This window comes from Pomacea canaliculata, linkage group LG5 (assembly GCF_003073045.1).
Source record: "Pomacea canaliculata isolate SZHN2017 linkage group LG5, ASM307304v1, whole genome shotgun sequence".
NCBI lineage: Eukaryota > Metazoa > Mollusca > Gastropoda > Architaenioglossa > Ampullariidae > Pomacea > Pomacea canaliculata.
The window spans coordinates 15,971,954-15,994,015 of NC_037594.1; the positions used below are offsets into that span (position 1 = coordinate 15,971,954).

The 22,062-nt window shown below is 36.3% G+C and overlaps 2 protein-coding genes across 9 annotated transcripts; one reads left to right on the plus strand and one right to left on the minus strand.

Moving 5' to 3' along the window:
• Window positions 1–509: 509 nt before the first annotated feature.
• Window positions 510–7,299, plus strand: LOC112564887 (DNA polymerase lambda-like). Of its 3 annotated transcripts, XM_025239992.1 has the most exons (9): window positions 510–1,311; window positions 1,588–1,665; window positions 1,845–1,952; window positions 2,363–2,542; window positions 3,235–3,363; window positions 3,858–4,026; window positions 4,205–4,296; window positions 6,006–6,167; window positions 6,689–7,299. In XM_025239992.1, the coding sequence occupies exons 1-9, from the start codon at window positions 664–666 to the stop codon at window positions 6,794–6,796; spliced, it is 1,674 nt and encodes a 557-aa protein (XP_025095777.1). In that variant the 5' UTR covers window positions 510–663; the 3' UTR covers window positions 6,797–7,299. The 3 variants fall into 3 exon arrangements, with proteins under 3 accessions (XP_025095777.1, XP_025095778.1, XP_025095779.1); XM_025239993.1 differs by lacking the exon at window positions 2,363–2,542; XM_025239994.1 differs by lacking the exons at window positions 1,845–1,952; window positions 2,363–2,542.
• A 126-nt stretch (window positions 7,300–7,425) lies between these two features.
• On the minus strand, window positions 7,426–20,879 carry LOC112564886 (pyridine nucleotide-disulfide oxidoreductase domain-containing protein 2-like). 6 transcript variants are annotated; one of them, XM_025239990.1, is made up of 18 exons: window positions 20,845–20,879; window positions 18,063–18,140; window positions 16,458–16,582; window positions 16,264–16,283; window positions 15,479–15,572; window positions 14,446–14,519; window positions 13,941–14,096; window positions 12,540–12,693; window positions 12,266–12,327; window positions 11,990–12,087; window positions 11,607–11,748; window positions 11,021–11,152; window positions 10,658–10,730; window positions 9,994–10,150; window positions 9,521–9,675; window positions 9,166–9,272; window positions 8,502–8,622; window positions 7,426–7,929 (listed from the first exon to the last, which is right to left on the minus strand). In XM_025239990.1, the coding sequence occupies exons 2-18, from the start codon at window positions 18,068–18,070 to the stop codon at window positions 7,850–7,852; spliced, it is 1,758 nt and encodes a 585-aa protein (XP_025095775.1). In that variant the 5' UTR covers window positions 18,071–18,140; window positions 20,845–20,879; the 3' UTR covers window positions 7,426–7,849. The 6 variants fall into 6 exon arrangements, with proteins under 6 accessions (XP_025095775.1, XP_025095771.1, XP_025095772.1 ...); XM_025239986.1 differs by lacking the exon at window positions 20,845–20,879 and adding an exon at window positions 20,406–20,580; XM_025239987.1 differs by lacking the exon at window positions 20,845–20,879 and adding an exon at window positions 20,401–20,580.
• Window positions 20,880–22,062: the final 1,183 nt, after the last annotated feature.

The window sequence follows — 22,062 nt, forward strand, 5'->3', positions numbered from 1 at the left end:
AATCATACTACTCAGAAATATAAAAAAAAAATTCTTATGACTGACACCGCACGAGCAACATTATACGATGTTTTGTTGAAACGTCAGTACCAATACACGTTGTGCAATACAGCTCTGTGTGTCTAGACAAAAGACAAAAGAGCAATATACAATACGTTAGATTTACGCGTAAAATGAAAGCCAATTTTATTTTTCTGAAGTAGTTTACAACTATACGTAGTCCATAGTACGAGTGATCGTCATGGACTATCATACAAAACTGGTTATTTCACAACATATATTAAGAATTAAAATACTGTTATTAAGCAATAATTTCTGAAAAGTAATACTAAAGGTATCAAACATTACATCCTAGCCTTGGACACGCACGATTCCTAGTTGTAATTTCGTTTTTAAGGCGCCAACATGTAGGTTTTTTTCACCAATCAGAAAAATCCTTAAGAATAAATTTTTAAAAAAAACTTCAATAAGCCAATCAAAAGCTTTGTTTCATAGTCGTGTATGCTCTCATCATAAGGTGTAACCATGGACGTGTATAGGGGAGTAACTGTGCATACAGTTTTATTATGCGCTTAGTTTTGGGTGGTTGCATTTGCATATGCTTATATAAGCCGCTTTTACGTATTGTTATTATTACGTAAGACTAATTTCTTAGATTTTAGGATGCCTCCCAAAAGGCGAAAACTTGATAAAGGTAGTTCTCCAGATCAGCAGGAAGTTCTCGCCAGTTCTTTCAATCCTCATGTTCTCTCAGGAATTAAAGTATTTATCCTACCTGCAGGTATTCAAAAAGTGCGATTAAATCTCTTCAAGGCAAATGTGGAGAACCTCGGAGGATGCGTAGAAGAAAACGTGACACATAATACGACACATATAATAGTTGACGATGCAATGACATTAGAACGGGCGTGCAAGATAATGAAAGTAGACACGCCCCCTCAAGGTAAAGTAATTGTAAAAAGTGCCTGGTTAAGTGAATGTTTTGATCAAAAAGCCATCGTAGATGTTGACCCATTTCTACTCGATACACCAAAGCCCATGAATATTAAACATGAACCTTATGTGGTGGCTGTAAATAAGGGCAACGGAAAAGAGCATTACAACGCGTTTGAAGAACAGCCGATGTCTTCTGGTTTTCTTCCAAAGACGGGAGTACCGTATACAAATATTTTCACTCACAAATCAAATATTAAAAACAATGATGAGGATGCTGATAGTGATTATTTTCCCAGTGATAGTGAGGCGTCAGACGGAACTCTCACAAATTCTACTGATACAACACCAAACACAACACCAGAGAAAAAATTGCCAGTAGGTATAATACTGATGAAAATGGTGGTTGTTGTGTGTGTGAAAGTGATGGGAGCTAGTGTACAGATTTGCAATGAACAGAAACTGCATATTGAATATGCCACACCCAGTATAAGTACTTATGTTTTTTGGACATTTTCTGCATAATGTAAATATCACTGGGTGGCACAACCACACAAAAATGTTTTAGTGAGCGTAATATTAAGAATAAATCAGTTTTGCTTCAAATTAACAATTTCATGTAATAATTATTTAATTGTATGTTGAATCTTACAGATTGGGAAATGGATTTGCACTCAGTCATCAAAAGTTGCCAGTGTTAATGCTAATGAACACATAACTTCGAAACTGGAGGTAATTTAATGATTAATAATCTTTTGCATTTTAAAATATTTATGATCAAATATTTTCTCATCTTTCACATATAACATTTATAAAATAAAAATGCAGAATAGATTCACCTTTGTGGGGCATGTATTGTAGTTGTTGACAAAACAAAATATTTTCAAGCATTGTTCTTATTATTTGTTAAGGAGATGGTAAAAAACTATGAGAGCACCAATGACAAGTGGAGAGCCTTCGGATATCAAAAGGCAATAGCTGCACTAAAGAAACACCCAAAACAAATCACAACTTGGGAGGTAAACATTCCGTATAACTAGAAAGGGAAATGCATAGTTGCTTCTTAAAACAATGTGAGAACAGAAAATGCAAAACTACTGCTGCCTTTGTATTTTAAACAGAAGATTGATGAATCTATGTTATAGTAGTCTCACTTTGCTTTTAAAAGTAAAGAGTAAATGTACAAAAGTAAATGTCACTCTAGTTTAGATGTATTGCTCAGAGTTTATTTTTCCAAAAAGTAAATTAGTTTCAAAATATATTATCACAACCAGTACTCTCTATTGGTGATGACTTTTGGTCATGGATGGTAGTAAACAATACTAGCATGCTGCATTAGTATACATGAATGGTAAATAGACACCCCTGACCTCCCACCCCCCAAAAATGGTTAAATGTGTTAGTTACAATACTACACTGATTTCACCAGGAAGCCAGAGCATTGCCTGGCATTGGCAGCAAACTTGCTGACAAAATTTGGGAGATCGTGCAAAGTGGGGAATTGCGTAAACTGAATGAGTTCCAGTCGAATGAACAGGTGCATGTGCTAAAGCTTTTCACAGATGTTTGGGGAGCTGGACCTCACACTGCATTAAAATGGTATCAGCAGGTGTGTGTGGTACTTTGTCCTCACTTTGTATGTTTTGTGAGGTTGGGATAAGTTTTCTTCCATTAAATTTTATAAATGTTATAGCGTAGGATTTTGTAATGATTCCAACAAACCATTAATAAAACATGCTTTATAGTGTATCATCACATTGCCATGTGCATTTGTCACAGTACGTGTTACTAATTGGGGAAATCCCTTGACAGTACAAAAAGAAAATAAATGAACTAAAATAATTTTTTTTTTTTAAATCCTTGCATCACAAGTAGAAGTTTTTTGAAGTTAGTCAGGCACACAACCATATTTAGTAATCTATGATCATGCCAATATTCACCTACCTGGAGCTAAAGTCTGGAGCAATATCTGCAGGAGACATGTTTTAAGTACTGTCAAGTATTTAACAAGGCTGTTGCCATGTCCTCTTTTAGAAGTCTTCATTACTGATGGTATTTGCTCAGTAGATTTAAAGTATTTTACATAGATATACATTGGTGTCATCCTCAGCATTTCAGATCCCTAGGATTGATTTTACATTGGGGTTAAGCAGCTGGATCTTTGTTATGATAGAGTTCTGAGTTGCAAATATTCTTCAAGTACAGAATTGCAGCATTGGATTTACTAATTCTGGATTAGACATTTTTCTGTACCATCATTTTTTTAATAACAAAATAGAGAGCTATTAATTTTCATTGTAGGGATTCAGAACATTGGAAGACTTGCAGACAAAGGCAAACTTGACAAGCCAGCAGAAGATTGGGGTTCGCCTCTATAATGATCTTCTAGATCGCATGCCAAGGGAAGAAGCAAGAGATATTGAAAACATTGTGAGTATTTTCCAGTTTGTAAGTGTATGAGAAGATTGACGTTATGACAACATCAATTAAAAAAATGCCAGTTACCAAGAATGTTTATGGTGTGTAAATATATTAATTAGAATTCCCAGATTTTTCAGTTATAGAAAACAGTACACAGTCACTATTACAAATTACATGACAAGCTGTTAAAACATTCATGACAATATTACTTGCATTTAGGCTAGTTTTGGCACAGATGCATTTGTTATTAGATTGCAGCATCCACAAAATGACCTTCGCCTTAGTAGGATGATTAGCAGCATTCAGTGCTAAACACTATGTGCCCACAAGTCTTTATATAACAGGTGCATTATATAACTGTAGCATCCAGCTGAAAAGTGGGTTAAAATATTTGCCCCTACAGTCAGATTTTTTTCTGTTTATACAGTAGGCATCAATCCTGTTTTAATATTTAGTGTAATTTGTACTGAAAATTGTCAAAAGACCTTGTGTGGTTTTAAAAGGTGAGAGAAGCAGCAGAAGCTATACAACCAGGTGTAATTGCCCAGGCATGTGGATCCTTCCGTAGGGGAAAACCAACATGTGGAGATGTGGATATTCTCATAACTCATCCAGATGGTCACTCTCACAAAGGCATCTTTGCCAAACTCATCCAAAAATTGAAAGACATTGGTAATGCTATGTTGTCACCAGTCATCAATGGCATTAATTTTACCATTGATTCAATGATGCCAATTGTTACAGTGTGTTAAGTTTGAGTCATATAAATATGGTAGTGCACAATTTGTGCTGTTCCGTAAGCATCTCATAACATAGCAATCTATGCTGATGTGTTGTCCACCATTTTCAGACTTTCTGACAGATGACCTGGTGTCTGTGGAAGACAGTGGTAACCAGAAGAAGTATTTAGGAGTTTGCAAACTCCCAGGACCCAGCAGTAAGGTAGAGTTATGCTTCCAGCACATTTAAAATGTTAAAAATGTTTCATAGAAATGAGTAATATACTTTTTTTCATTCTTCGTGTTAAGTTAGATTTAAACATTTTCATCATGTTGAAATATATGAATGTATTGTCTTTGGCCATCTATCAGCCTAGAACATTAAACCACTAATGTCTGTACAGTAAGAGGCATTTTATTGTAACTTGTTATGACTTACAAGATATATGTGTATATACTTTTATATATGGTGTTGGGAGTGTAATGCTTAGATGGTCTGAACCTTAACTGACATAGTGCATGCAGTCAGTAGTTGGAAATTCCCTGTCATCCTGCACTACTACAGTTTACTTTTCCTCAGGGATTTGTGTTGGGTCATGTTTTGTTCACACTATATCTGTGCATTGGGTCTAATGGTAATCTCTATCATTTCTATGTTAATGACTCCGAATGCTGTAATTTGGCTGCTTTGTCCAAACGCTCTATGGCCTAATTGCTGCTTGTACTATATTGAACAAGTTGCAAACATGATGAGGATTACCAAGCTAAAAATGAATGAGGAAATGACTGAAGCCTTACCTTTTGCTACTAAACAGACTACTGCATTTTCACACACTTTTGAACTACTGTACAGGATTGCATTTATTAACTCAGCTCACTTCTAAGTCTTCATCTTGCCTCACATCTTTTGATATACATTAAAGTCATATTTGTAAAATACTGATTTTTCATCTTAGTCATCTTGGCAGAATTCGCAAATATTTGTCTTTATAAACAGCCAGCAGACTTGTAATATAACTCGCTTTTCTCATTTAGATCATTGCACTGCAATTCTTGCAGAATTACATGATAATAAGTTGAATAACCAAAGAATCAAAAATCTTCCACTCACCTTGTTTTATATAAACTATATATCATGTAAGTTCTTCTGAACTGCTTAAACACTTCACTGGCTTCCAATTGGGACACACGTTGATTGCATGGTGGCTTCTGCCTGAACTGTAACTGTTTTCCTGACTATCTTTCCAACATTATCAACCAACATATGCAGTGATGTCTCAGAATAGATCTTGTCCAACCATGTCAGTCTGTTGAAGAGATCATTCACAGTATATGAACCAATGGTATAGAATTTTTTTTCCCAGAGCACATCCAACAGTCACTTGTAACTTTCAAATCTTACCTTTAACTTAAAGCTTACCTTTTCACAAAGCGGTCCGGTGGCGCAACGGTTAGCGCCTGTCACCAATACAGTGAAGGTTGGCTGCCCAGAGTTCATTTCTCGTCTCGGGCACGCTGTTCTTTCTCTGCATGTGGCATCTATTTACAGGGCTGGCTGCCTTGCCATAATGTAGCCTTAGTTGCTGACATGGCATAAAAACACCAATCCCCCCCACCTTTTCAGAAAATACTTTCCTGCTTCACTCTTTCCTCTGATAACTGCAGTACTAACTTGATCTCTGACAGTAGTCTTTTACTATCTGTTGACTATGATGTCTTATCAGCGTTTATTCTTTCAGTCTGCTGGTCCTTATTATTTCACTTATTTTGTTAAACTCTTGTTGTATTGCTTTTACTGTTATTGTCCCATCTTATTTAATTATTTTGAGTGTTAATGCTGAGTGCAATCACTTTATTATATCACGTGCTTTATAAAATAAATTATTATTAGATTATAATCTTTGTTTCTGCTTTGTCTGTTGAATTTGAAAGCATCGTCGTTTGGACATTATAGTGGTACCCTATGATGAGTACGGTTGTGCTTTAGTGTACTTCACTGGTTCAGCACACTTCAACAGATCTCTGCGTCATCTCTGCAAGAAGATGGGCATGTCTTTAAATGAGCATGCACTAAGGACAGGTGTTGTAAGAAAGGTATTGACATTAGAGATAATTCTCTTTTTGGAGGGGAGATTTGTCTTTTTTTTTTTTTTTTTTTTTTTTTTTTTTTTTTGGTGCAGTCTGTGAGGGTTATACAATGGCGCCTGTGGACAAGCAAGCACTGATGTGTGTCTGCTTGCATCTGTATTTTGGTATCTGTTGTGATCTGTAATGTGTGAGTCAATGTGTTCAGTGTCTGCATATGTGCTAGCATGTGAGAAAGAGGGGTAGTGTGTATGTACATGCATATGTATGTGGAGGAAATTTACAGGAGTGTAAAACCAACAAATGTGAGTGTAATCAGTATTTGTTGAATAATTGGTGACCATCATCACATCAAATTCCTTGTGTACTATCACTTTGTCAGTTAATTCTTGCTTTTGTGGTGGTGGTGGGGTGGGGGGTAGATAAAAAAGCAAATGGTGGTTACAGAGAATCATGATGCTCCTGAAAGGTCTGAATTAATGTACTTCATGGTTTTTGTAGTGTATGACTTTTTTTTTCTTTTTCCCCAGGGTACTGAGAAAATATTTGAAGGAATTGTTATCCCAACACCTACTGAGGAATCTGTCTTTAACACTTTAGGTGTACCTTTCAGGCCGCCAGAAGAAAGAGATCACTGAAGGCTTCAGAGAACTTTCTCTCTTACTGCTACTCCCATTCCTGTCCATCCTCCTGTATTCACACTTGTGTGTGCATGCATGCATACCTGTGCTTTTAGACGTATGCATGAGCAGATGTAGATGTTCAAAAAAACCCACACACTGTTCAGTCTTGTTTAGAAATGAAATAGAAGGCATAAACGTTTTACATTTTGCCTCACATTATACATTAGTGGTATTTATAAATGTTTAAGATTAATTACGTGATTTTTACGCATATATGCAAATGTTGTCTTCTGGTTTCTGTCATTAAATGCTTTTTTATCTTATTATATCTTTTACCCAATTATATATAACTTTTGTTTTAAAAATAGTCTTGCTGACTTTGAGTGAATTGAGCCCTTTATATTTTGTATCAAATGAATTGTTCATAGTTTGGTATTAGAAAAAAAGAGCATCTGTGAATCTTTTCATTTATATTATTTCATTGTAATTCAATATTAAAGCTGAGTAGCTATGATGCACTCATGTGAGTTTTAAATGATTTGTAGAACTAAACACTTTCCTAGCTATCACAATTTACCATGCATATGTTAATAGTATCCTATAGGTAATTTAAGCATGTCCTAAAAACTAATTATTTCACAAGAGAGGGAATGAAAATACTTTAATTTCATTTTCTTCAAAAGGATACAATGACAAAAATTTTTAAAACAGTTATACACTATCACTAGTTACAAGTAGATAATTTGATACATTATAACTCGGTAATCAGCAGAACTGTTCTGATGGCAGAGAAACTCCAGAGAGGGTGACCACATTTATCACCCTACACACACTGCAACAGAACTTTTTGTGTCAATAAAAGTACCTATTTCCATTTTATTTGCACATGAAACTAATTGTGATGTTGCATAAAAGAACAAAGTCAATACAAGGAAAGGAAATAAAGGCAACTGGAAAATAACATTTTAAATTTCAGAAACGTGCCAAACAGTCAAGTATAAGGTACTGAGCACAGCTTGTTTCTTGAGCACCAACACTACTGTTCCTTAATTGGAAGTTCAGATCCATTCAGTATTTTCTCAGGTGCTTGATATCTGCCAGTACTGCTTGTGCTGCTAGTCTTCCAGCTGATCCCATAACTCCTCCACCTGTTTCAAGACAAGATCAGGAACATAAATCACAGTAAACAGTAGAGTTTTATCCTGTTCATAATGTTTTCATACCAGAAAACTTAAAAATTCTTCCTTCATGCAACAGCAATTTCCCTGTAGTAAGTACCATTCTATTATTTAAATGATTAGATTATGTTATGGGAGTGGGTGAACACAGCTTATAATTGGCTCTTGAAACTTTTCAATGGCTGTAGACATCTCATTGCTTTCAAAATAGTCTAATACCAGACAAATTAAGATCGTGGTCATTTTTCAAGGATTCCGAGGTGAGATGTGAAAATGAGGTCTGAGTTCCCACAATCACATCAACAAGCAAGAAATCAGAAATGTCAACATTTAACAAAACATCACTAAAACCACATGTAAATTTGTAAAGAAAAAGTCAATGCAATGTCACACAATAAAGGGGTTTTTCCATATAAAAATATTTTTTAATTTAACCTCTATTTCTTCAAAAATAGCTTCTAAGTTGTCAAGTCGGTGTTGGGGAGAAAGGGAGATAATAATTATAGTCTAGGAGAGCTATCTTCAATTAAATGAATTCCTACCTGGGTGAGAACCACTGCCACACAAGTAAAGGCCAACAATGGGTCCCCTGTAGTTACCAAGAGATGGAATTGGTCGAGAGAAGTAAAGCTGATCAAGAGACATAGTGCCATGGAAAATGTTCTAGGAAGAAAAAAAAACTTTTCAAAAAATGTTAACGGAAATAAAATGGTCTTTCATATGCTCATTTTAAGCAGTAATACAAACAAATACTCTAGAAAAAGTTTTGTAATTCTTGTTCTTATATGAAATATTTATTTACAGAGTACTAAAATCTCCTGGAGAAAAAGAATAATGGATCTTATTAAACAGGCATAATGAGACATGACTTTTAATAAAACTACAAACTATAATCAGCTACCAAGAGGCCATGGCTTTTGCTCTCTCTTGCTGTCTGTGTAACAAGAAATGTAAAATATGTCTATTGTTTAGAAAAAAAATTTATTTGGAAAAATATTCAGCTACATCCTGACACCAGGATGATATGCATATAACTGTGCTTTGTGTGAAAACATTTTAAAGTTTTTCTTTAATGTAATGAGCATGAATGCAAGCATGTGTGTTCATATCTTGCTATTATTTGTGTATGTGTGTGTGTTTCTGTATCAAAACTATAATATCTATTTTGAAATCTGTGTGTAGCTTACAGAGCTATAAAATACATACACCTCCTGTGAGTCCAAAAATTCTCTCTAAGTCAGGTGGGGTCAAGATATCACAGCCAATAATACTAGCCTTGAAACCTGGTGCATAGTTTTCTATAGCATCAAACACTGAAAAATAAATGCACACTTAAATCAAAGTAAAATACATGTTAAATGTTTTAACTGCAAGGTTGTTTTAACTGAAATTTTTCTTCACTTCATTCTTTTTATTGCTGGACCATTTGCACGTTATGTATGTGATGGCTTTAGTTCAGCATAATTATTCTCCTGCCAGTGCTTGTGCATATATTGGCTGCATATATGATTTCTGATAATCCACTTCTACTAAAAGCTGCACAAAGTAAACAAACACTGACCAATGCTGGCATACTTGTTCCGAGTTTCTTCGTCCCAAACAGCTCCCTTCGCTAGTGTGTATGGAGTGAATTGAGTAAATAATGAAGCAACATGCTTCCCTGGTGGCGCTAGAGTTGGATCACGGCTAGAAGGTATCACCATTTCAATCATTGGCCTACAAAAATATATTGACAAGTTATGCAGCTGTGCATATACAGTATTGCAAATGTGAAAAAGAAAGAAATGGTGAATGTCAGTGACTGTAGCCTTTAGTAGAGATTTGGAAGTAAGTCGAACACATCATATGCTATACATTGAGGCATAAACTTTGCATTCAGGATGAGAAATTTTTACACAAATAAATGAAACAGTATCGAACGTTGGAGTTGGCTCCTTCTAGCATCCATACCTTACATATCATGCAACTGCTTTTCCAAGGATTAAAGCAGTGAAAATGGAGGCTTAAGACATAATCACGAATCAAAAGCTTTACCTTGAAGGTAGCAGTCCTCTCTGAGCATCAAGAAATGCTTCATGAATCATCTGCATATTCTCACAGTTTAGATGGATGGAACACTGGTGATGTGGCATAGGTTCATTCTTTTGCAAGTTTGGATCAGCTAGAAAACTTGGAAGGCAGTCCAGGGCAACTGTTGCAATGTCAAAATAAAAACTGTGTAAAAATGTGAACACTTTTTATATGCATGTGTTTGTGCGTTCATTCTCACAAAACTGAATTATTTTGTCCAAATTACTTATTTTTCCTATTCCTAGAGTGAACTATCTTACCCTCTTCCTCCATGTCCTGATAACTGAACTTTTCTTTTTGTCTTGCTTCTCACCCAGTATTCTGAATACATTAAAAGCGTTATGGCTCTTTTTTTTTCAGTGTGGTGCCATAAAATTAATCACTAGATGTTGCACTTCTCACTGTCAGTAGAACCAATGTGCTAAATGATCTATTTGAAACTCTGTCAACAAGTGTGATATCACAAAAAGTAGAAAATCATTTAAATGTCACTGCATTCCAAGATTACTCATCCACCATCCAATCTATGAAACCTTCATCATTTAAGTCGCCACATCATAAACCCACAAACTGACTAATTTAGGATAAGTAAATGACTTGCATATATGAACCAGATTGAAAAACTCACGATTTATTTTAGTGACAGGAGATGTGTAGTCATACTGTTCAAGAGACTGTGTGACTTTCTGAGGCAGAGCATTCTACACACAAAAAAAAATTTTCTTGTAAAAGTTTTCAGTCATATTTAGTCATACTACTTCAATGGAAGTACCTCTAACCTGACAGTGCAAAACTTACTTATCTGACTGACCCAGGATATTTTTTTTTTTCGTTTTTTTCCATTCAGGTCTATGACGTCAGCAATGTGTCAGATGATAAAATGCTATTTTCACATCATGTGTAGAAGTTACCATCATGCAGAAGATCTAAGAACAGTCAAATTTAACTGGGATTCATATATCCAAAAAGTTGCGATAGTCACTTTACTCACTTGAGGTAGAAGGTTGAGATAGGTGACTTTCGGGGTTGCATTGGACAGTACAACTCTGGACTTTATTTCTGTACCATCTTCGAGGACAACTCCTGTAGCATGGTCCTCTTTGAGAGTAATTTGAGTGACAGGCTTCAAAAGACAATAAACTTAACATACAAGATATGCCAAGCTAGCACCAAAGGAGACACAAATACTGTTTAGTGCATTGCTCTGTAAAGATAAACGGTGGAATCTGATTATTACATCAGTAGCATCAGTAGTACACTACAAGTAGTGAAACTAAATAAATTACTTTAGATTGCTAAATAAATTGTGACAACTGATGCATGCTCGTGGCAATGAGAAGAATGCAAAACTTCCTATAAAAACTTAATAACTCACGTAGAAAAGCTTATGTTACTATGTCCTATGGATTTGAAATAGCACATTTTTGGACTGAAACCATGTATTTGATTTTGGCACAATTTATCAAAAACATCTTTCAGGTATTTTCCTTTTAAGTATACGCTGTTATAATTTCACAGATTTTACACATGGGTTCCTGAAAATATAGTATCTTAAAGGAACTGAAGGACCTTCTTACCTTGTCGCAAAACACATCAGCACCATGATCTACTGCACAGTTTTTTATAGCATGTGATACATTTCCCATTCCCCCTTCTACATATCCCCAGGCTCCTTTAATTCCTTCTAGCTCCCCCATCACATGGTGCAGCAGTACATAGCTGTCAAAAAGAAAAAAGAAACACAGAAACAGAAACATATTTACTTGAAATATTTTCAGATTTGTAGTGCATTGACTAGTACAACATTTTATCAATTGAAGAAACAACTGACTTCAGTTAAAGCGTCATTTTATAAAATGTTAAAAGTGAAATAAAAGTATTCTTATTCACAACCCAAGAAATTTTCTGACATTGAGTTGGAATATGCAGATAAAAAAATAAAGAGTAACGTGAAACTCACGCACTGCCAGAAATGACAGGACTAGTCATGGTGCCAACCACAGAATCAGTGGCTAACGTTGCTCGAAGAGGCTCAGACTCAAACCACCGATTTAACACCTAAAGTAACATTGAATTAAAATCTACATTTGTGGAAAAAAATAAAATGATTCGTGTGATTTTTTTTTATTGTTACTTTTATTTCTGCCTATGATTTTTGTAATTAATTTAGACTGCCCAATTAATTCTAAAAAAATGCTTCAGACAAGGCTTAGATCAGGGAACCTAAATATATTACCTTCTGTGATGAGGCTGTCATTAGTTCATAAAAAGCTGGCATATCTTTCCCAATCTTCAACACTGAACACAGGAAATAAAAAAAGATCCATTTACCAAGGCAGCTGATTAAAATAAGCATGAGTTCTTCACAACACAACAAGTGATAAAAAAAGTTTTTAGGCAATGTTGCAATGTTACTTTAGATACACTTTTCTCTCTTACAAAAACTTTGTAAAGAAGTATAAACACTTATAACCAGGTAAACTTCAAGACAGAAATGCTACTTAATTTACCTGCAGAAATGAGAGCTCGAACAGCAGGTATGGCCTGCCATTTAGTGCTTAATGAAGAGCTGAGTAAACTTGTCCATGATATCGGTGGACTGTCCAGCAATATATCCATGGCTGACACTATCCGTTTTAGCTGTTGTTCATACTCTTCAAATGCCTAAAAGAAGTAGAGCATGTTTTAATTATAGTTAATGCTTACTGGACAAATACACAAACACATGCAAATGCCACACACACTGCTATATATAAACCTCCCAAAAATTAAATACATAAGAAATGAAAACGGAAATTCTTCTCCTGAGGCACACCCTCCTTCCACTGACACATGAAAATGCATGCACCAGCACACATGTTCTCTCTCACAAAAACTATACACTACCCATACATATCAGTTTCACCACTGACTGGATGCATAGACATATCGAAACACATGAGCATGCACACATGCATATATGGATGCTCACTCACACATTTGCACTACACACAACACCCACAGAATTCAAGGAGACACATTCAACATTCAGTCCTAATCATGCAACAGAAAAGTTCAGTAAGGCTACTGCTTTTGCAAAAAAAAAACTGTTTCTCAGTTGGGATGTTCTGGCCTGACATGCCGGTACCTGACCCCAGATTCAGAATCATAATCACTTTATTGAATAGGCCATCGGCCCGTTTCAAGGGGAGCATAACAAAACCATCAACGATATAAACATATATATATATACAGTGATATGTATCAAACCAACAGTCACAAAATTATGCATAAGCACAACATGCCCAGATATTAGCAAAGATATGCTATTCAACACCTTATAGTCATGCAAATACGCATGACCCCAGAGGGCATATGACAAAATAAGCTATTGGCTGGATGTGACTCCTCAGCCACAGTCTTATATGCATATTTACACAAAATGCACAGGGCATAGATTGTGCCTACAGAGGGTAGGTCATCGCCAATAGTTCTGCTAGCTGCATGCACCACCTGATCAATTTGGACTTTCTGTTTCTGGGGGGAGCTGAAGAATAGATCAGCGTCTGAGAATGTCACTACACTATTGATCACTGCTCTATGGCCTCTCCATTGATAATAAGAGGCTCTGCAGAGTATCTTTTCCTGTAAAAGCCTCCTTGACCAAAATCATTCATTTTTTTCTTATTTTCTTTCTCTCGCTCTGTATAACTACTCAAGAAATCCTATTCAAGCAGAAAAAGATACACATATCAATACAGTTCTATAAAACAGTCTGATTATAATATCATTACTACCCTATGCTCCACTGGGGGGACTAGGAACAAGAAGAAATTATATCATTCTTTGTGTGAAAAAGCTTTGAAACAGTCTGTAGTGTTTACGTGATATATAACAAATGACTAATTTATCTGTTCATTCTTATGTTTTACCTGTGCATCTCTGTCTGAAAACTGAGAAATCTGTTTTTTATTCTGTTCAGCATCTGGGCCAAGACACAAAGAATGTGCCTTTCTGTCTTTTCCTCCAGGTTCAAGAAGTGGGGTGTAGCTGCTGGGATTGCGAAGATAAACTTTTAGACCATACTTCTGCAAAACATTTTCATTCTCATGTAGATTCACTAAAGGAGACAGTGTCTGAACCCAAGTTCTGCAATTTATTTTAAAGCAACATTTTTCTGTAATACAGAATATTGTTTTAGTATACCATTTTGTTAAGTAACTGCTGTGGGATAGCCCTTGGTGACATCTTGTACAGAATTACTGAGGCAACACAGATTCCAGAATTAAGAAGACATAATTGAAACATATTCCTAAAACATAATGTCACTTAACATTTAAAACATAAATGCAAATAATATTGATGTGAGATGAAAATCTGGTATTATCAAAACAAGTACTTTATGACAAAATTTTGACAGGTATTACTAGTACTGACCTTTAATTCAAGGTCTTTGACAATTTGTGGCCGCAACAAACTAAGCACATAGGATGCTCTTGAAAATTTGAAACCTGGAAGTCACTAAGATATTTAAAGCTATCTCTTATTAAACAATCTTAAATTCAACAAATAAAGACTACCACAGCTAAAATGACATAGGTCAGAAACAGAAAGCCAAAATATGATAGTCCACCAGCCGTTGTCTTCAGATAGTAATTTTAGTTTGACTGCAGTTAGCATCATGAATAATAAAAATCTCAAAGATTTTCAGGGATTTTTCTTCACTTAACAGATAAGTTAAGGCTAAATAGTTTTTATTTCCAGAATCACGAAGAGGTCCAGCTGCATATTTTAAAATGAAATACCCCATTACACTACCATAATTTCTTTTGAACAATGTGGAAGATACTTATAGCTGAATGACGTTTCTCCCTGAAGCAGAGAGCTGTGCATAAGAGATACTGCTCTTTACTTCATTAGTAACAGGTTCGTTCTTTTCAATGATAGGTCTAAAGATCTAACTTAGGCCGGTAAATACAAACTTAAAATAAAAACCTGAACAGCAGATAAAATCAAACATATAAAGGAGAAAGTAAGGAAAAGGTATTCATGAAAAAAATGGTTGAGGGTTTTTTTTTGGCAAAACTTAAAGGACAAATTAAGGACTAAGATGAATTTTCAAGAAGAATCTGAAAAAAGCAAGACATGAAATTTTCAAGTCAGATGTGACACACATAGATAACATGCAGATACTCAGGGAAAGGATAAAATTTCTCCTTTTTATATTGATATGACATGCTACTTTCAATTCTTTCTGCAGACAGCCAGGCGTGTCAATGTTGATGGCTGAATGTGATAATAAATGGCTAGATCTGTCTATAAGCAGATGAGTGCATATTGTGTGTATTCTTTTGCAATTTTCATGTCAGCTTAAAACCTGTACTTTGAAGAAAAAAAACTTACAAATTTGTTTTACTGTTGCTGATAGTGGTGAGTGCTAAAAGCAAATGAAAAATGCTTTTTGTCATACCTGGCACTATCTCTTCTGTGACTGCAGCTCCACCAATAACATGACGGCGCTCAAGTACACATACATCCAAACCAGACTTCTGTAGGTAAGCAGCCTTTTGAAGAAAAGCAATACAATGTATGATCTCTTGTAGAGAGCATCCTCACATTTAACATTGCCACTTGGTATGGTCACCTCTTTGTCAAAGAAAAGGCAAGGCTGGCCAGTCAACCACCAGGCAAATATAATTATTGGTACATCAGTGGGTCCCCTTTCTGACTAGTGCACATAGCATCACCTCAGACCAAACACACCCTCTCCATCCTAGATTTCAGCTGTTGCCCTTGGGCAGGCTCTATAAAGTACCATGTGAGCAAAAAACTGTCTACCAGAGGTCCTTCATCACCATCCTAAATAAAAGGTATAAGGACTTGTAGGGCTGTCACGTTACCTGGCATCCTCCTTATAGGAGGTTCACATGAATGTGTGAGAAGGTGTAGGTGTACGTGTGTGTTGAATGTCTTGTATGAGTATGTATGTCTAACCATTATGTTGTATATATATATATACACTCATATTATGTTTGTATATGTGGTTGGGTTTGCAAGCAAAAGAAAAATTTCTGTCTTGGACTTCCTCGGACAGACAATAAAGTTTGATTGGATTTAATGTATCCAATATAAACATATATCTGCTGATTATATTTTGTGTACCAAATCCTGATCCCTAAGACAAAATTGTTCGTGTGTCTCATTCATTTACTTGTTTTGTTGATTTGCCATTTGTGCATAGGTTAAAATACTTACAGCAACAAGTCCATTGTGACCTGCAACAACAATTAGAAACTTAAAAATGGCTCCATTTTATTTCTCTCCTCTCCTCTAGCCCTCCCTATATCTCTTTGAATCTAAATATAATGTACAAATTCATGCACTTCACATTAATGTGCATGCACGCAAATATATAGTGTGTGATATTTGTACACGCTATACATACTCACCACCTCCCACGATGATGGCATCATATGAAGTTTTGAAGGTCTTATGCTTGCTGCCTGTGTTGTGTTGCTTTCGGACCACATGGATCACACGACATACAAATTTCAGTCTACTAAACACTGTAGCACTTTCAGGACAAGAAAAGATGATGCAACACATATAATTAATTATCATGTTTATGCATAATTGTTTGATAAAAACAAAGCATGAATTCACAAATTAAATTTAGATTTGTGGTGCCAGAGACGGTAATAACCTGTGAATGTTATCTGAAAATGAAAACCAGTTTGATACGATTAAAGAAAAATAAGTTTGTTTACTGATTATTTTAGGCAGTTCAAAACTGCACGCATTCATTGAATTAGAGAATAATACAGCAAAAAGAATTAATTTTAAAGTCTTCTCTTGATTCTTTTCGTACACAAAATTACCCAGAGCTAGGATATCACACTTTTGTGCAGGAGACATGCATTAATGCATAATGGAAATAAATGTAATTTTTTATTTATTATGACAGGCTTTTAGATCATCGTGGGCGTTCACCATTCATATTTCCCTCATATATTTACTTCAGAACCTTCGGATTTAGCTTTATGCAGAGTTCCTCCCCTTTATTGATTTATTTTTACATAATAACATCTAGTCAAAACTGTGCTAGGCATCCAACTTATTCCTTTCTTTTGTTGAAGTCGATAAACAATATAAGAAACATATCTTGTTCTCTCGTTCGTGACAATCACGCAACAACACCACGGAGGATCGAGATGACACAATTAATATATGACAGACCATTTCCGGTTGACAATATTGAATATCACTTTTGGTGTAATCAGATTAATTAATCAGGGCTTCTGCTTACGCAAAAAATTGCGTACAGTACGCATTGAAAGTTCGGAGGACCCCTTCAATTTCGTCAATGGGGTCCCAGGGGACCCCTTCAAATTACGGCGAAGAACAGGCCGGACCCCTTAAAAATCTGAAGAAGGGAATTTAGAATTTAGCCTTAGCAGAAGCCCTGATTAATACTGCCATTTGGCATGTATTTCCACATTTTGAATCAGTTTTTAACGAGGCGATCCCTATAAAGGATTTTAGGAGAACTCATGACGCATTGACATTATCGGTTAATTATTTGCTATGCACGCCATGGCATACAAAAAAATAAACATTAAAAGAAGGTGGGGGAAGAAAGAGAGAGAAAATAATCCTAAAACCCTAAACCAATTAAAGCCGAACCCTAGAGCAACTTTTAAATCCGTCCAGGCACCTGTGCCCTGGGCCATCTTTAAGTTAATGTAATGTAATTTAAGTTAATGTATAAGTGGCTTCATTTATAAAGGTTTATAATTTTTGTAATTATATCATTACAATCGATTATTATACGTATATAAGTATACTTACATATATAGTGTTTCAAGTGTTTTGCGTTATCAGTATACAGTAGTGAGGAAGTTAAAAAGTTGTTAAATTACATTTATGCATTTTATATTGATTGTAGCAACGGTACGTGTTCCGCTTTTTTATTTCTACCTTTTATCTTAAATGTATATATATAGTTGCTATACTTACTATAATTATATATTGTAATTTATGAATTACGTACTTACAATTTCATCTTTGAATATGCGGTCTTGGTCTAGAGGACGTTGATCAGTGGATCCGCTCGACACACTTGAAAATTTAGTCTGTAAATAATTATTAAGCTCGTGTTTCGGATAATCATGTCTTTATTTCAAATCAGTTAAGAGTTACTGTTTATATTGGACTTGAACAGCCATCACGGCAGTAAGTATACGCGCGCGGTACCCGCTAAACCTATACTGACATCGACAAAGATCAAGTCTCGACCATAACTTTGTCAAGGGTGGCTCACACTCGTTAGAATAGATCGAGCTGTATTGCACTTATTTCTTCTGAAAAGTGCAAGAAAGTTGTGAGGAACATGTACGGACAGGATAGGAGGCTCACTTGAATTTCTGTGGTTCTCTTATTAAGAATGTTGTGTGCATTATTTTATTTTATTTTTTTCTAAAACCCAGCGAATGTACACACACACATATATATATATACTCTGATGTCACTTTTGGTCCCACAATATCTATGCAGACATTGAAGGAGTTGTCTGGTCAACTGAACCTTGTACCAACTATTTCAGCTATACATATAAACCACTTGACCACACTGCAAGTCAGCTGAACCACTGGCGACAGAACATGCTGGATTAAATTAATGTATACCAGAACTTTCATATTTTTCTTGAACAGAATTTAAGGAACGAAACCCTTGAAAGTTACACATATGACTTGCGGGCGGCCCACATTATAAAAATGGAAATGGATGCTGTTGGTTTTATGTGGAGGGCAAATGTTACTGACTTTAAGATCAACAGCACTGCACGTAAGCAAGACGAAACTATTGTTTGGCTGATTATTTGTCACGTGATGAAGCAAGTCCGTTGCAGATGCAAGACTACTTGGCACTACAGATCCAGAGAAAAAAGCTGACTATAAACAGCTCATGAAGACCATCATCAAGGGGTGGCTGGACAGCATCAAGAATATTCCTGCTGACATCAGATTGTACTGATCTTCCCGGGACTAAATGACAATTAAAAACGGAATCATTTTCAAAGAACAGGAAATTATCATTCCTGAGGTGGTGAAAGCAGACATTCAGCGTAAGCTACATCAATGCAACCAAGGGATAGAGCAAACGCGCGTTTGCAGGCGAGAGAATGTGTGTGTGTGTTGGCCGAACATCAGCAAAGATATCAACCATTTGGTCAAGTCTTGTGACATATGTCAGGAATTCGCAAATGCAAACCCGAAAGAGCCACCGAAACTCCCTGACATTCCCATCAGCCCATGCAAAACCCCTGCAACCGATCTGTTTGATGTCAAAATGGAACCCTTCCTTCTAATCTGCAACTACTTCTCAAAGTAGCCCATCGTGACACAGATAACCAAAACAACAAGTGAAGCTATTACCGAAAAAGCGGAAAAGACAGTTGCAATATTTGGAAGACCAGTTAATTGCAATTGTCAGCGAAAGCGAGCTGCAATACCGAAGGAAACCATTCTAGGATTTCTTCAGGTGTTGGAGCATCTGTCAAACGATACCATCCGTACGTATCCCAATACAATAGTTTCACTGAGACTGTGGAAAAACATTATCATGAAACGTGAAAGGATGGAAAGGATTTTTAAATCGCCATGATAATTTTCAGAGTCACCCCAACTGACAGCGAACTGCCGCCACTAGGAAAAATGTTAGGAAAGCTCATTAATTGTGACGTTGTTGCCTTCACGTTGTCCCCGTCCCGGGAATACAGAGGAACACAGATAAGAACACATGAAGGCCATGTGCGACAAGAAAGTCTCCCTGCCACGTCCACCACTATACTTTGGACAAGCAATACGCGTCATGGACAGACAATGAGAAAATTTTTGAGTTCGATTCACTCATGACAACAGAAGCTGTAGCAATTTTTATTTTGTTAGAAAAATGTTTGTATTTGTTATAACTAATTTTAATATTTCGCAATATAAAATACAAATCGCATCCTAACAATACAAGATTTGGGATGTTGCATTATCATACACGAAAATAATGTTTTCAGTGTGGTGCTGAATTCGTTGGTATTAAAACGTATGGCATACAGACTTACATAGAAGTATGTTGTCGAGATATATAAGTGTGTCTGTGTTTTGCACTAGACATCTATATATAACGTAACGACACACAACAGCTACCAAAATCGAAACGTATCTTTATAAAGTTAGTTTTATCTTACAGTATCATGAGAAATACGAGTCTAAAGTTTGTTGTAAGTGCTCTCGAGCCACAAAGAAAGATAGCGAGAGAGAGACAGACAGCTGAACCGATTAGCAAAAGCAACAATACCAACATCGCGAAAAAGTTTGAAAATATTGTCTGAACTTGTACATTACAGCCTGATAAGATGTCCAGTTGGTCCGTGTATCTCTACTCTCGCACAAAAGAGGTGGGCATTTGAAAGACCTATAACTTGTTGCGGATTTTTACGTAAAAAGTGTTTACATGATACAGCTGTGAAAGACAGACTGCAACCATGGACGTGTATTTATGTCTGTACGCCGAGACGCACTCTTGGCCTCTTGCGAAGTGATCCGCTGTTAGTCTCGGCGAGCCGTAACAAAGAATGTGTCTCGTTATGTGAATAAACCGGTAGCTTACTTGTATGGAGCCTCGTTCTAGCAGTTAAGTGAAAAAAAAATCGTCTGCCAGCTGTTCAGCGGATATATATATAAGTTCGTTCTGCAACCTACCTACGCCTTCCCCTTCTTCTCAGATCCACAGTTAAAGTGTTCTATACACGAAACACAAAACGAATGGTGAAAACAAGGTTACCTGGCTTATCAGCATCCAGCGAAAAAATGTTATGTAGTCCAACAGCGCCTACCTTGTACTCTGGAAATTAATCAGTCACAGGTAGCTATAAGTCTAGAGAGAAGTAAATCGTGCCGGAAAAGTTGATTTTGTTTCTTTAGTTTACACTTTATTGGGGGGGGGGGGGGGGGGGAGAGAGAGGGGGGGGTACAGTGTTCCTGTTTCACGACAACTGTCAGTTCTGACGGTTACATTTGATCTTGTTCGAGTGTGATCACGCTGGGAATCCATGCAGCGACTCTGTACTCCGTTAGCCGACTGGTATAACTTGTGCCTGTCTCTCCAAACGCACAAGCTGTCACATTTCTATGATCAATGATACGGTCGAGGTCCTATACACACCCTGGATTGCTGTATTGTTAGCGCCGACATCAGCATTTATAGCGGCTAAACGTAAAAGACGAAAACTAGCTGGCGACGTAATCACCACGTGTCACTCACAGACACTAACACTCACGTGCGAACATTAGTGCATTCTTTTCGATTTGAACAAAGACAACTACATGTATATCTCTTGCAGACCCTATGCTTAAATTGTGAAAAAACAGTTACAACACTTTCTGAGTAAAATACACGATAGAAGTAAAAGAAACCGTATCTCAAGTCATTTACATCAAAGGTAATTACTTCTGAGGATATTTCTAACTATGCATATTGTACTAATATGTCGTGTTGTTGTTGTTGTTGTTCCCAAGTAATAAACAGATGAATACAGGCAGTCCTCGGCTTACGACGTTGTTCCGTTCCTACGTCGCGTCGTAAACCTATTTTCGCTGTAAGTCGGAACATACGTACGTGCATACTGTACGTAAATAACATACTGTAAGCACTTATCCTAACACTTATCCTAAAACAGTAATTTAAAAAAACACATATAAAATACGTTTAGTAATAACACCAAAAAACACGAATTTCGCGTTATGACGTTTACGACGCAAAACCACTAATGTCGTAACCACGAAACATCGTAACTCGGGGCTGACGTAACCCAAGGACCGCCTGTAATAGGAACAATTCGGCGCCTACTCAAAATGTCACTGTCGAGCAACGTTCACACATGAGGCTCTATCCGTGACACAGTTGCAGTTGCAATTACCGGGGACTGATATTCCCTGAATCTCTATATGTATATTACCCTCGAATTAAGAAAGGCCGCCTCCTCTAGGGGACAGACGTTGA

Coding starts and splice junctions, on each gene's coding strand:
- LOC112564887 (XM_025239992.1), top strand. CDS start 664: ATGCCTCCCAAAAGGCGAAAACTTGATAAAGGTAGTTCTCCAGATCAG. Junction 4,027..4,204: donor CCAAAAATTGAAAGACATTG/GTAATGCTATGT, acceptor CACCATTTTCAG/ACTTTCTGACAGATGACCTG. Junction 6,168..6,688: donor GGACAGGTGTTGTAAGAAAG/GTATTGACATTA, acceptor CTTTTTCCCCAG/GGTACTGAGAAAATATTTGA.
- LOC112564886 (XM_025239985.1), bottom strand. CDS start 16,629: ATGATAATTAATTATATGTGTTGCATCATCTTTTCTTGTCCTGAAAGT. Junction 15,573..16,263: donor GTCACAATGGACTTGTTGCT/GTAAGTATTTTA, acceptor TTTCTTCAAAAG/GCTGCTTACCTACAGAAGTC. Junction 12,088..12,265: donor TGACAGCCTCATCACAGAAG/GTAATATATTTA, acceptor ATGTTACTTTAG/GTGTTAAATCGGTGGTTTGA.